The 13,281-nt window shown below is 42.7% G+C and overlaps 1 protein-coding gene across 4 annotated transcripts in view; it reads right to left on the bottom strand.

Annotated features, from left to right (window-relative positions):
* tnxbb (tenascin XBb) overlaps positions 1-13,281 on the bottom strand; it is a 34,797-nt gene that overhangs the window by 6,266 nt on the left and 15,250 nt on the right. For 3 of the 4 annotated variants that reach the window (XM_082186056.1, XM_082186055.1, XM_082186054.1), the window contains 9 exons: positions 10,922-11,075; positions 10,010-10,285; positions 6,466-8,682; positions 4,193-4,315; positions 3,079-3,222; positions 2,209-2,328; positions 1,927-2,073; positions 380-522; positions 155-278 (listed from right to left, as the gene is read on the bottom strand). In XM_082186056.1, the coding sequence (XP_082042182.1) occupies positions 155-278; positions 380-522; positions 1,927-2,073; positions 2,209-2,328; positions 3,079-3,222; positions 4,193-4,315; positions 6,466-8,682; positions 10,010-10,285; positions 10,922-11,075 (3,448 nt within the window). The remainder of the gene's footprint in view (positions 1-154; positions 279-379; positions 523-1,926; positions 2,074-2,208; positions 2,329-3,078; positions 3,223-4,192; positions 4,316-6,465; positions 8,683-10,009; positions 10,286-10,921; positions 11,076-13,281) is intronic. The other variant, XM_082186057.1, reaches the window with a different exon arrangement.

Raw genomic sequence — 13,281 nt, forward strand, 5'->3', positions numbered from 1 at the left:
CTGAAATTCGGTGGAGACGGGTGTGGAGGAGCTCTTGGCCACACACACACACACACACACACACACAGTACCGGTGCTGAAGTCGGTGGAGACGGGTGTGGAGGAGCTCTTGGCCACACACACACACACACACACACACACACACAACCAGTACCGGTGCTGAAGTCGGTGGAGACGGGTGTGGAGGAGCCCTCGGCCCGCAGGACAGCTGTGTATCGGGAGGACGGGATCAGCCGGCTCAGCTTCAGCTCCGTCACTGTGGGATCGACCGTCACTTCCTGTGAAGAACACACACACACACACACACACACACCCACCATCTTACCACCGCGGCATCACTCACTCATCACTCACTCTAATCACACACTGGGTTTCTGACCTGGATCTCCTGGCCGTCTGTGAAGTAGCTCAGCTTGTAACCAGTGATGGCGGACACAGGTGGTTTCCATGACAACAGTGCAGTGCGAGGCGTCACCTGACTGGCCTTCAGATCACGAGGACCTTCCACTGTTTTACCAGCACCTGAAACATACAGAGGATTCACCTTCAACACAAACAGGTTTCAATGAGAAGCGATGTTTAGAACTATATCTTTATCATTATAGTTATCGTCCTTGGAGTGAACGGGCCTTTAGAGAGCTCATATTCTGCCCTTTTAGTCGTGATGTTGTTTCAGGCTCTACTAGAACAGGTTTTCCTGCTTGAATGTTGATTATTCTCTTCATATTCTCCATTGTTGTGGCTCCTCTCTTCCCAGTCTGTCAGTAACGCTCTGTTTACTTCCTGTCTCTATGAAGCCCTTCCTTCTGAAAAGCACACTGTGCTCTGATTGGTTGGAGCAGTGTGTTGTGATTGGTCGAGCGCTTCGAGTATGCTTGGGAAATGTCCCCCCCCTTACCATAACCGGCAGTTTAACACACTACTAACTAACTCAACCAGGCCCTGCCCCTTTATTCAACCAGGCCCCGCCCCTTTATTCTGCATATGAATTATTATAATGAGGAATATTGTGACGTGTTCGTTCCCGGAAGAAATTTAAGACTACAATGGAGGCGTTTCAGGAGTTCAGAAACACTGACACTGATATAGAGAAGACCTGGAGCGCCTTCAAACAGCAACAGTAAAGAAAGTTGAACAGCAGAATTGGTCCTCTTTAAAGTGATTCTCTACAGCTGAGCGATCTTGAGCAGAACTGATGTTGGACTCCCAGGGATAATCATTACTCGCATTTCCTCAGGGCCAACGGCCAGGGTTTATCGGCCCGCCGAATACCTTGGTCCAAATCTTTAAGTAAACAACAAAAATGGCAACAAACGTCCGCTTTTATCATGTTTGTTTTGCGATCTCACTAGTTTCCAGATTTCTTTCTTCTTATAGTTTTCTGATAAAACTTCCATTTGCTGGTGAAATGATTTGTGTGCCGTTGTTCCAGAGAGAGGTGTTACGGTGTGGTGTGTTGCGGTGTGGAGTGTTACAGTGTGTTACGGTGTGGTGTGTTACGGTGTGTTACGGTGTGTTACGGTGTGTTACGGTGTGGTGTGTTACGGTGTGGTGTGTTACGGTGTGGTGTGTTACGGTGTGGTGTGTTACGGTGTGGAGTGTTACGGTGTGGTGTGTTACGGTGTGTTACGGTGTGTTACGGTGTGGTGTGTTACGGTGTGGTGTGTTACGGTGTGGTGTGTTACGGTGTGTTACGGTGTGTTACGGTGTGTTACGGTGTGGTGTGTTATGGTGTGGAGCTTCTGGCCCGACAGCACAGTGTGTTTTGGGGTCGCTGCTCCAGTCTCGAGGCTATCAGCCACGCCCGCCCGTTTAAAGCCCTGCTTGCACTGGTCCGACAGTGGAAACGCAGCTACTGAGGACAGTACCTCTGACCCATGGTGACCTCTGACCCGTGGTGACCTCTGACCCGTGGTGACCTCTGACCTGTGGTGCTGAAGCTTGCGGTGGCTCTGGAGCTGCTCAGATCTCTCAGTCGGCTCTGGATGCTCACGCTGTACCGGGTCGAGGATCTCAGCGCCTGCAGCTGCTCTTCTGCTGCGTTTCCGGACACTTCCATGGTTATTCCCGAGGCTGATGGAGGGAAACACAGGAGGGTCATCCTTCAGCACTGATGAAAAGTGTGTCTTTCTTTTCTGACAAACCATGAACCACATTTTAGTATCATTTAGAGGGTTTATGCCGAGACAGTGCAGATCTACAGCATACCTGCATCTGAGCTGTACACGATGATGTAACGGTCGACGGTCGCCAGGGCGGGTCTCCATAGCAACAGCGCTTTACTGTCAGTGACGTTTATGACCCGCAGGTCTGTTGGAGGATCAGGCACTGAGGGAAGAGTTGAACAGTCGTTTAGCAGATGCTTTTGGCCTAGCATACACATAACACATTATAGACTTCTATAATTCAATGTTAGGCTGCATAGATTAGGTCAGCCGGAACCGGGAACACTTCCCATAAATCCTGATGTACTCGTTACATCATAAGAAGGATGGCGTCTATGCTAATATTAGTCTCTCTGTTTATCCGACGTCTGCGTTTTCGCAGGTTCGCATTTTTGAGGTTTGCGCAGAGATAACGGATAATCGTTTGCAGCTTCGAACCTCTTTCAGGGAGAGCGTTCTCGAGACACCGGGCAGTGCTGTGTGCGGATGAGCCGGAGCGCGTTAGGGTTTTCTGTTAGAATGGTGTCGTGTTATCGGCCCCTAAGTTAATATCTAATGATCTTCGCAACGGAAATGAATCAATCAAAACTAACTTTATCTGGACAATAATTTTATTCTAGATCTGCTGTAAAGCCTAAACAATCTCTGTTACTGTAATTTCCTATTATCACTGTAAAGCTGCTTTGAAACATCTATATTGTTAAAGCGCTGTATAAATGAAGGAGACTTGACTTGAAATCCAAAAAATGTTCTAGTTATTTTTATACTGTACAACATTTCAACCCACCAAATTAGTTAAAGTATTACCCACCTATACCCACCTAACCCTAGTTGCTGCCTTACATGGACTTGAAACCTTTCACTGATCAGTCTCAGCTCCTCTGTGTGAGGGTTTGTGTAATGAGAGACTCACGGGTGGTCACAGTGTCTGTGATGGGGTCGCTCTCGTCTTGTCCGAGCACTGACGTCACGCTGACCTCGTAGGAGGAGCCGGGAGACACCGGAGTGAGATCCAGACGGAGCGTCTCTGAGTCCACACTGACCGAGACCGGCTCACCTGCCGACACACACACACACACACACACACACACACACACACACACACACACACACACACACACACACACACACACACACACACACACACACACACACACACACACACACACACACACACACACACACACACACACACACACACACACACACACACACACACACACACACACACACACACCTGACCATGAACAGGGAACTAATTACAGCCTCACATTTCTGTCAGCAGGGTTAGTAACAGTGGGTGCTTAAAGTCCCCCTGAAATCAAAAGAGATAATTCATATTTTTTTATGGAATGTGTATATCGGTTCCTTGTAATCTCTAATGACGAGGGCGGGGCTATAACCTGTCACTCACATGAGATCCACCAATAGCAAACCACAACCATACAATCAATTCCACACCCCGCCCACATTTGTTTGAAGCGTTTCACTGGGATATATTTATGGAAGCTTGTTTCCGCCACAGAATAAAACATTTTAAAACATAATTGTGATTTTGTATCTTACAATTGCGTGTTTACATCTCCCTGCCTTTATTTCTCAGAATTGCGTGATATAAAGTCAGAATTGCGTGATATAAACTCACAATTCTTACTTTATAACTCGCAATTGCGACTTTATATCAGGCAATTCTGAAAAAGTCAGAATTGCAAGATGTAAACTTGCAATTGTGAGATAAAACGTCGCAGTTACCTTTTTTATTTTTTATTCTGTGGCGGAAACAAGCTTCCACTGATATACGGCACAATAGGAAAGAAAAAAACTACCGCAATTTCCCTTTCATGCTCAACATTTCATGAAACGTTAATCACCAAGCTCAGGGTCAAAATCAATATTATATGAGTTTTACAGTCTCACAATTTATTCAACCCAAAATCATGCAGTAATAGGGCTGTGGGACTCAAGCTGGCAGTGAATGAATGCGACGTGTGTTTCTAATGCTCTTTTGAAACTGAGGTTTGTGTTACCTTCTTGTACGTGAGTGTGTGTGATCTTGAATCCGGACACCTTGCTCTTGGGTTTGGCCCAGGACACGGTGAAAGAGCTGTCGGTCACATCGCTGAAGACCAGATCCGACGGAGGCTCCGGGCCTGAATGAACATTAAAAACAGGTCAGAAGGAGAAAGAGACAGAGACGGAAAGAAAGAGAAGAAGTTCCCAATAGAGAGTCCTCACAGAAAAGGTCAAGGATAAGGGAGAACAACAAATAAACCAGAGAGATTTAAAGGGAAGAAATGTGAGGTAAAAGAACAAAACCAGAATAAAACATTAAGCAGTTCTTGTTTACTTGCATTCACAACTCTCTGGTCTCTGTGAAAACCCTCACATAAGTCTGCGGGTTATTTCAGGGACAACATGAGTGTATATATGTGCAGTCGAAACATATATACAGTATATAGGCCAAGGCCTATACAGAGTCCACAGAAACCTGGCTGTTAATGACGGACACGAGATCCTGCACAGAAAACACAAGCATGATATTATGATGCTGCTCATTTCAACCTGGAGAGGAGAAGAAAAATGCAAAGACGAAATGAGTGAGGAAGTGAAGGTGAACAGCCGTCAAGTCATTTCATTAACAGAAGCACAGTGTGTGTTGTGTTGGCCAACATGGAGCAGGTTACGTGAGACGAGACCGAGACTGGTGACCACGGCCTTACCCTGATGAAGAACACATGAAGCTCTGACTGAATCTCAGCCTGGATGAGAGAAGATCGGAGCTAATCAATATGTGCTTGTTATTAGATTACCGTCTGCAAAAAATCATTTTGGCTGATCCCTCAGTTTGTAAAGATGAACAAAATCATATGTACAGTGTTGCATTTGCCCAGGTTTAAAAGCAGAAATGTGAAGTTTGCGTTTTTGTTACACCATCAAATAAAGAATTATGTTTGAGAGAACTGCCAATCCTGGAAGATGAACTGAACAACATTACTGAAAATTCTAGAATAAAAATAGCATCCTTATGTGTGTATTTACCTCAAATCTAATGGAATCATCATGCAAGCTGTTTATATTGATTTTACACTGTTATTTCACACACAACATGTGATCAATTCAGTTTGATTTGTCTTCATTTTTACAAACAGAAGGACAAGCTGAAATTATTTTGGTAATCATTAGCAGATGCTGTTTTTAAACCCAGAGTATGAACTAAATAAATTGTTGCATTGATCAGTAGTAGCTCTCATATTCGAAATTAAAAAAAAGATAAATTAAAAAAATGTCATGTTAAATTAATTCAACTTAGCACTGATACACTACGGCCGTAATAGTTAAAGTGTATTTGTATAATCTAATGTTAATGTTAGTTATGAACAGTTAGTTATTACCAAATGAATGAGACAATGTTAAGGTGAAACTATTGAACAACTCTTTTTTTGTTCTGTTGATATTCAAGACACACATTTGCCTGACGAGACAGTGTGTAGACGGACATACACATTACATAATAGACATCATTATTTAGCTTGCTTGCTTTTTAACTCTTTCCCTGCCAGAATTTTTATTTAAAAATGCGGCTTTTTTCATCATTTCATGGCCCCAGAATATTTTGTTGTATGAATATCGGAACAGAGCCTCTGCTTTAAAAAAAATAAAAATGAAAAATCTAGCTTTATGCATTATTTTTATCAACACTTGAATGTGGGTAATAAAAAAAGTAAAATTTTTAACAAAAATGTAGTCAAAGTCTTCAGAACGATGATCGAACAGAGATGGAGTCGGTCGAGTCCATCAACACCTCAAAGCTTCAGTCGTCAACTCTTCCTGGCTCAACATTTCATTCATTACGCAGTTTTAAATTTATAGCTGGTTAATGTTTGATGATTGAGTTATTTTACAAGTGTGTCAGCAACATCTGTTTCTCTGATTCTCTTTCAGAAGATGTGTGATAGCGCCCCCTACCGTATAACAGTGAGAACACGGATAGCCAGAAGATTCTGTCAATGGCAGGGAAAGAGTTAATGTGCTCAGTATGTCCACACACACTGTCCACAAAAGACCAAATGCACAGGGTTAGCACTGAGAACAAAGTGTAACACTCACACATTTATTAACATTTACACACTGCATGAATTTTAATCAAATCTTTGCTTTGATTAAAAGCTCCTGATGGCCAAGAGTGTACGGGACACGTAACAGCATGGAAAGCAACAGTGCTAAGCAGTAAAACTGAAGATATCCACTCACAGCATTTACAGATTAAGGTTTAGCAGTGTTGGCTTCTGGTTTTGTGTACCTGTATGAATGATGAGGTTGTGAGTTTTGGAGCGAAACGCGGGTCCCTTCCCAAAGATGGACACAGAGTACTGGGTCCGCGGGCTGAGATTGGTCATGTGGTGCGAGCGGGCAGATCCCGGGAGAACCGTGGTCATGTTTCCTACACTCTTCCTCATCTCTGCACTCCGGACATTGGGAACGGGTTCATGGACTGCAGCTTTTCCTTTGCTCAAACTATTTCTCTTGGCTGCTGTCGTCCCATCATCTACTTCTTCCTCGCCGTTTCTCTCATCAGCCTCTTCGTCTTTTTCCATCTCATCCTTTTCTTTGTTTTCTGGTCCGAGCTCAGTTTGAGTGATTATGAAGTGTTTGAACTTTTCCTTGGGAGCATCCCACGTCAGATCAACCCCCGTAGACGAAGCGTTGTTGACCCGCACATGCTCAACGGAGCCGTCTGATTCGCTCAACACATATTCCTGAGTCTCATTATCCGTTTCCATTAGATAGTCTGTGGAAAAAGAGCTATCAGAGTTTCCTTTTCCATACGGACTGATGTTTGGGCCCACTTGAGTGGTACTACTGTGTTTTATTTGGGAATGTGTGCCGGCGGCCCCATTGGTCCTGTTGATTCCTGCATTTGGTCTAATCCTAACTCTAGTGTTATTCTCAATAGCCGAGGTTAAGGCAGGTTTCACAGGTCGGACAGGACTGAATTGACTGATGGTCCTGTTGTTCCTCATAATGGGTTTTGAAGGAAAAGCTCGTCTCATGGGTCCTCGGGAAGGGTGTTGAGGTGGCTCTAGAACGGGCCTTGTACGGTTCTGAAAAGAATTGACATTGGGACGACGAGGAAGGGAACCCCTGAAAGGCGTCCGACGAAACGGCATCACATTTGAGGCTTCAATGCCTGTGTTTTTTATTGCAGAGTCTTGTTTCGAGAGGACTTTGACTGGTAATGGAGATGTGTTCGGGAGTTCAGGAGTTGATTCCTGTGTTTCTCTCGTGGCTGGAAATCTTGAATTTGACACTTTCGTCTCTACAAGGGCTTCTTTTGGAGAACCGGAGGCAATTGAACTCCAAGATGGACGCTTCTCTTTTTGCGCCTCTAAAGATGATGACGAGTACGTCGACCTGAAAAGTGTGTGTTTTGGCCTAGTTGGCGGTCTGGGAATGGACAGTGAAGATGCCTGTATAGTGTTTCTTCTCGCTGCTCGTTCTGCTGTCGGCTGGGGTCTCGCCGTATGTGGACTCCCTGTCTCAGGTCGTGCTGATGTGGAGACGTGAGGAGATGTGCTGGTGAAGGACAGTGTCGTCTCAGGACGTCTCGTTGAATAGGGAGTTGCATTCGCATTATTTTCATCCACCTCTTCATCAACTTCCACTTCTCCTTCTTGCTCCTTCACACTCCTCCTGGCCTCAGAAGTCTCCGCTTTAGGTTTAGTCTCGTCCATGTCATTGACTGTAGACTCGCCCGTCAGAAGTTTGTGTAAGAGCTCGTTTCCGTTTACATGGCCAACTATAACGCTCAGGTTTTTCAACAGCACATTGCCATCGGACATGTTCCCATGTATCCTCCTGTACCCGACCAGAACCTTCCGGACACATTTTGTCCCATTGACATAGGCTGTCAGGTTTTTTTCTGTTGTGATTGTTGGCTCTTCGGTTGTGAAAGGCAGTGGGGTGGACGTGAGTTTGTGAACGCTGGATCTCGTGGTCTCGACAGATTCCACTCTAAACATGGTTTCGATGTTTCCCTTCTGAGATCTTGTCTCTTTCATTGTCAGTTCCAAAGGTTTGCCACCAGAAACAGGATAAGCCGAGTCGACATTCGGTCTCTGTGGAAACCGTGTTATTGATCGATTTGAAGAAGGCACAACGATTCCCCCTTTCACTCCAATCTGGGAGGAATTGAAATGTTTTATTCCTGGACTATAAGGTCTTCTTGTGATTTCTGGCAGTGTGCCGGGTTTGGGAAGCATCCCATTCATTCTCACGGGCAGTGGTCTTTTCTGCCCTGGTCTAAGAAGTACGCCTGGTTTGAGTCTGCTGGTATTCCCTGTTCTTTCTGAATTTTCAACCTTTCCTTTAGTCACCTGGCCGCTCAGCGCTTGCTTTCGCAGGAAGAGTGTTGTGTTTGTGAACCTCTGTGTCTTTTCTCTGTTGTTTCCAGGCTCCACGTCTACCTGCACGTTCCCCGTCCTCATGGTCATCCTGGTTTCAGGCACTGAGACATTCCCTAAAGGCACGAATCAAGTGTAAAATTTGGTTGCAAAATTAACTCTAACCGGCCCAGCTGCAAATGGAAATCCTGTTAATAGAAAGGTGGTGTTAATGCAACAGGTTAGGTCAGTTTCGATTCTGGCATTCGGGTTCCAGTAAATGCAGCATCAGGTCCACTTTTAGTCCTATAGAAAACTGGGGAGGTTTTTATTTTCTGCAAGAAAGAAGAAGGGTCAAAGCTACCTGAAGAAATAGAAAATGTGGCATTGCTGGTTAGAGTGAAGGTTGTGTGTGTCGGGGGGAAACATTCTTCACAATAAAACAGAGGAGAAAATGTTCCAGTCATGCACATTTACATGAGGCGCTTCTCTGTTAAACAAAACTCTTTGCCTCGCCACAAATAAAACTCAATTCCAATAGCCTGGACATTTCCAGAGTGAGGTCACTGGTTTGTAAAGACTGGTCTATACACGATCAGTGTGGGGCTCGTCTGAATTCACATCATCTGGTGGCTATAAATATGTTTTACTCTATGATGACTTTTCCTTATACTCTCATTACCTGTTAGTCCTGCTGTACCTTTAACGCTTGACATGCGAAGGGGCCTGGATTCATATCCTGACCAAATATCAGCGCTTTCATTAGTCGCTAAATACCAGCATTTGATTGTCAAACATTCCCAATTTCTGAATTGTCAGATACAACATCTGGTAAAAATATTAACACAATGCAGACATACATTAAACAAAGTATGTTCATAAGTGCCCAAGTTGTATGGCTTGCTTACGGAGTACAAATTTCATTAATTTAGAAATCATATTTGTTGGCCCGTAGCTGGACAGATGACTAACACTGGGCTGTGTGATGTCATTGTGTGATGTCATTGTGTGATGTCATTGTATGTTGGTCAGTATCGCTCACAGCCTTTCCGTTGCTGTTTTCCATCTACCAATTACTCGTTTACAAATGAAGCACTGGTTACAGGGAAAACTAAACACCCAGATCAGATGATCAGACTTTTTTCTTTTGCTTACTTATAACAAAATTCCTTCCATTCCATTTCAACAAAAAGACCTTCTTAAAAGGATTTCAATGTCATTTACTGGAGAAACACAATGACAGAAGATATTAAGTCTTGTTTTCTGAAAATATTCGTTTGTGCTTAAAACAAGAAGGTTTTGACCGTCCACAACTCTTTATATCTGCTCATGTTAAAGACATTTTGCTTTAATGTTAGCTGTAATGGGTTTGAAGTCACACTGCCATGTTCCCCATCATTCTGTGAGCTGTTAATAAGAATGTATGTTCAGTTTCACGCTATAATTGATCGCCCTGAGACTCACCAGGAGTGGCCTGTACGGTTGCTGGCCGGCTCCGAACACCGTCTCTCTCCGCCACTACTGAGATGTCATACAAGCGTCCCGGTTGCAAGCCCTGGATCCGGGCCGAATCCCTCTCCGGCGGCAGGATCATTTCCGGGCGTCTGACGGATCCTTCTGTCTGATTGGCTGCAACGGAGAGGACGTACCTGTCTATCTCCCCCTGCGCCTTCTCCCATTGGACAACCACTGATGTGGTGCTTGTCTTCACAACGTGCAAGTCTTTCGGCCCGGAGATCACTGTCCACAAATGAATGAATCACTAGTTAAAAACCTACTAAAAAGGCTGGGTTTCACTTTATTGTGATGGTCCCTTTAACAGATTCTGTTGTCTATAAGTAACATTGCACCTACATGTCTACTAACTCTCATTACAGTATTAGTAGAGTATTAGTAGACTGGTAGCGTTAGGGTTAGAATAAGTTGACATTATTATTATAATTAAGCATTTTATTTATAGGCACCTTTCTTGACACTCAAGGTCACCATACATCATCAACCAGACAATAACAATATTTAAGTAAAAACAATGAAATACAATAAAATTAAAAAAGACAATGCATTTGTGGTCAGAGGGAGTAAGCTATTCTAAACAGAAGGGTTTCGATTTGGATTTAAAATGTGAGAGGGAATCAGTATTGTATGATCATACAAGTGTGTACAACTACAGACATGTACTTGCAAAGTTACTTATAGTCAGTAGAATCTCTGTTGGAGGAACATCACAATAAAGAGTTAGCAGATAGTAAGCACTCTACTAATACTCTAATGAGAGTTAGTTGACGTGTAGATGCGAAGTTACTTATAGTTAGTAGAATGTCTAAAGTGGACCATCAAAATAAAGTGCTCCCTACGGTTGTGTTTGCATAGACTCACATGTGGTGAACTGTGTTGTGCTCTCGGTTCCCATCATGCCATCCTTCTCTCCAGTGAGACTGACCATATACTCCTGACCGGCGGCCAGTCCAACCTGAGTGAATGTGTTCAGTCTTCCGCTGATCCGGGAGATTATTTTCTGATCCGTTTCTTTCTGTGGAGAGAGAGAGTGACTTGAGAATCAGGGCGTCCACATGAACAGGCCAAAACAAGCTGCAAAATATTCATTGCATTTATACTGATATTTGCAATATGTTGTGTTCCTTATTTAAGGTGAATATACTAATATTCAGCCTGTTGTTCATTTACCGCTGTGATACAAAACATCTATAGAGTGACTTCATTTATAGATTAGATTTTTGTGCTGAAAAACAAGACAGAAACTGAGGAAAAACATATATATATTTTTTGCAGTGTATGAACAATGACAGTTTTTCCACCATAAATAATGATTCTGTCAGTAATTGACACAATCCCGTCTCAGAAAGTCACGGCTTAAGAAAGTAAAGAGTTTTCCTGTGGTAATTCCTGCTTGATGACGGAGTTCCTGAGTTACATTTCAGTGATACATTCATTAGCTAAAGGCAGCCAATATTTACAGATTATTAAGGCTAGAGTAATATTTAGCTCATATATTGGCAGAGCCTCTCTCCAGCTCTTTATTAGCCCTGAATTCAGTTTCAGTCCTCATTGCAAGTTTGCTGGTGTTCTCCAGGCTTCTTTCTTATAATAACCATAATTGGGTCCAGCTGAGATCCGGTGTGTCTACAGCTTATCTAAAGACACCGAGCAGGTTATTATAGTGTTGGTTATTATAGCCTGTGTTGGTTATTATAGCCTGTGTTGGTTATTATGCCCTGTGTTGGTTATCATAGTCTGTGTTGGTTATTATAGCATAGGTTGGTTATTATAGCCTGTGTTGGTTATTATAGCCTGTGTTGGTTATTATAGTCTGTGTTGGTTATTATAGTCTGTGTTGGTTATTATAGTCTGTGTTGGTTATTATAGCCTAGGTTGGTTATTATAGCCCGTGTTGGTTATTATAGCCCGTTGGTTATTATAGCCTGTGTTGGTTATTATAGCCTGTGTTGGTTATTATAGCCTGTGTTGGTTATTATAGCCTGTGTTGGTTATTATAGCCTGTGTTGGTTATTATAGCCTGTGTTGGTTATTATAGCCTGTGTTGGTTATTATAGCCTGTGTTGGTTATTATAGCCTGTGTTGGTTATTATAGCCTGTGTTGGTTATTATGGCCTGTGTTGGTTATTATAGCCTGTGTTGGTTATTATAGCATAGGTTGGTTATTATAGCCTGTGTTGGTTATTATAGCCTGTGTTGGTTATTATAGCCTGTGTTGGTTATTATAGTCTGTGTTGGTTATTATAGCCTGTGTTGGTTATTATAGCCTGTGTTGGTTATTATAGTCTGTGTTGGTTATTATAGCCTGTGTTGGTTATTATAGCCTGTGTTGGTTATTATAGCCTGTGTTGGTTATTATAGCCTGTGTTGGTTATTATAGCCTGTGTTGGTTATTATAGCCTGTGTTGGTTATTATGGCCTGTGTTGGTTATTATAGCCTGTGTTGGTTATTATAGCCTGTGTTGGTTATTATAGTCTGTGTTGGTTATTATAGTCTGTGTTTGTTATTATAGTCTGTGTTGGTTATTATAGTCTGTGTTGGTTATTATTATAGCCTGTGTTGGTTATTATAGTCTGTGTTGGTTATTATAGTCTGTGTTGGTTATTATAGCCTGTGTTGGTTATTATAGCCTGTGTTGGTTATTATAGTCTGTGTTGGTTATTATAGCCTGTGTTGGTTATTATAGCCTGTGTTGGTTATTATAGCATAGGTTGGTTATTATAGCCTGTGTTGGTTATTATAGCCTGTGTTGGTTATTATAGCCTGTGTTGGTTATTATAGCCTGTGTTGGTTATTATAGTCTGTGTTGGTTATTATAGTCTGTGTTGGTTATTATTATAGCCTGTGTTGGTTATTATAGTCTGTGTTGGTTATTATAGCCTGTGTTGGTTATTATAGCCTGTGTTGGTTATTATGGCCTGTGTTGGTTATTATGGTCTGTGTTAGTTATTATAGCCTGTGTTGGTTATTATAGCCTGTGTTGGTTATTATAGTCTGTGTTGGTTATTATAGCCTGTGTTGGTTATTATAGCCTGTGTTGGTTATTATGGCCTGCGTTGGTTATTATGGCCTGTGTTGGTTATTATGGCCTGCGTTGGTTATTATAGTCTGTGTTGGTTATTATAGCCTGTGTTGGTTATTATAGCCTGTGTTGGTTATTATTGTCTAAGTCTGTGTTGGTTATTATTATAGTCTGTGTTGGTTATTATAGCCTGTATTG

This window comes from Leuciscus leuciscus (assembly GCF_965113295.1).
Source record: "Leuciscus leuciscus genome assembly, chromosome: 12".
In the NCBI taxonomy this organism is placed as follows: domain Eukaryota; kingdom Metazoa; phylum Chordata; class Actinopteri; order Cypriniformes; family Leuciscidae; genus Leuciscus; species Leuciscus leuciscus.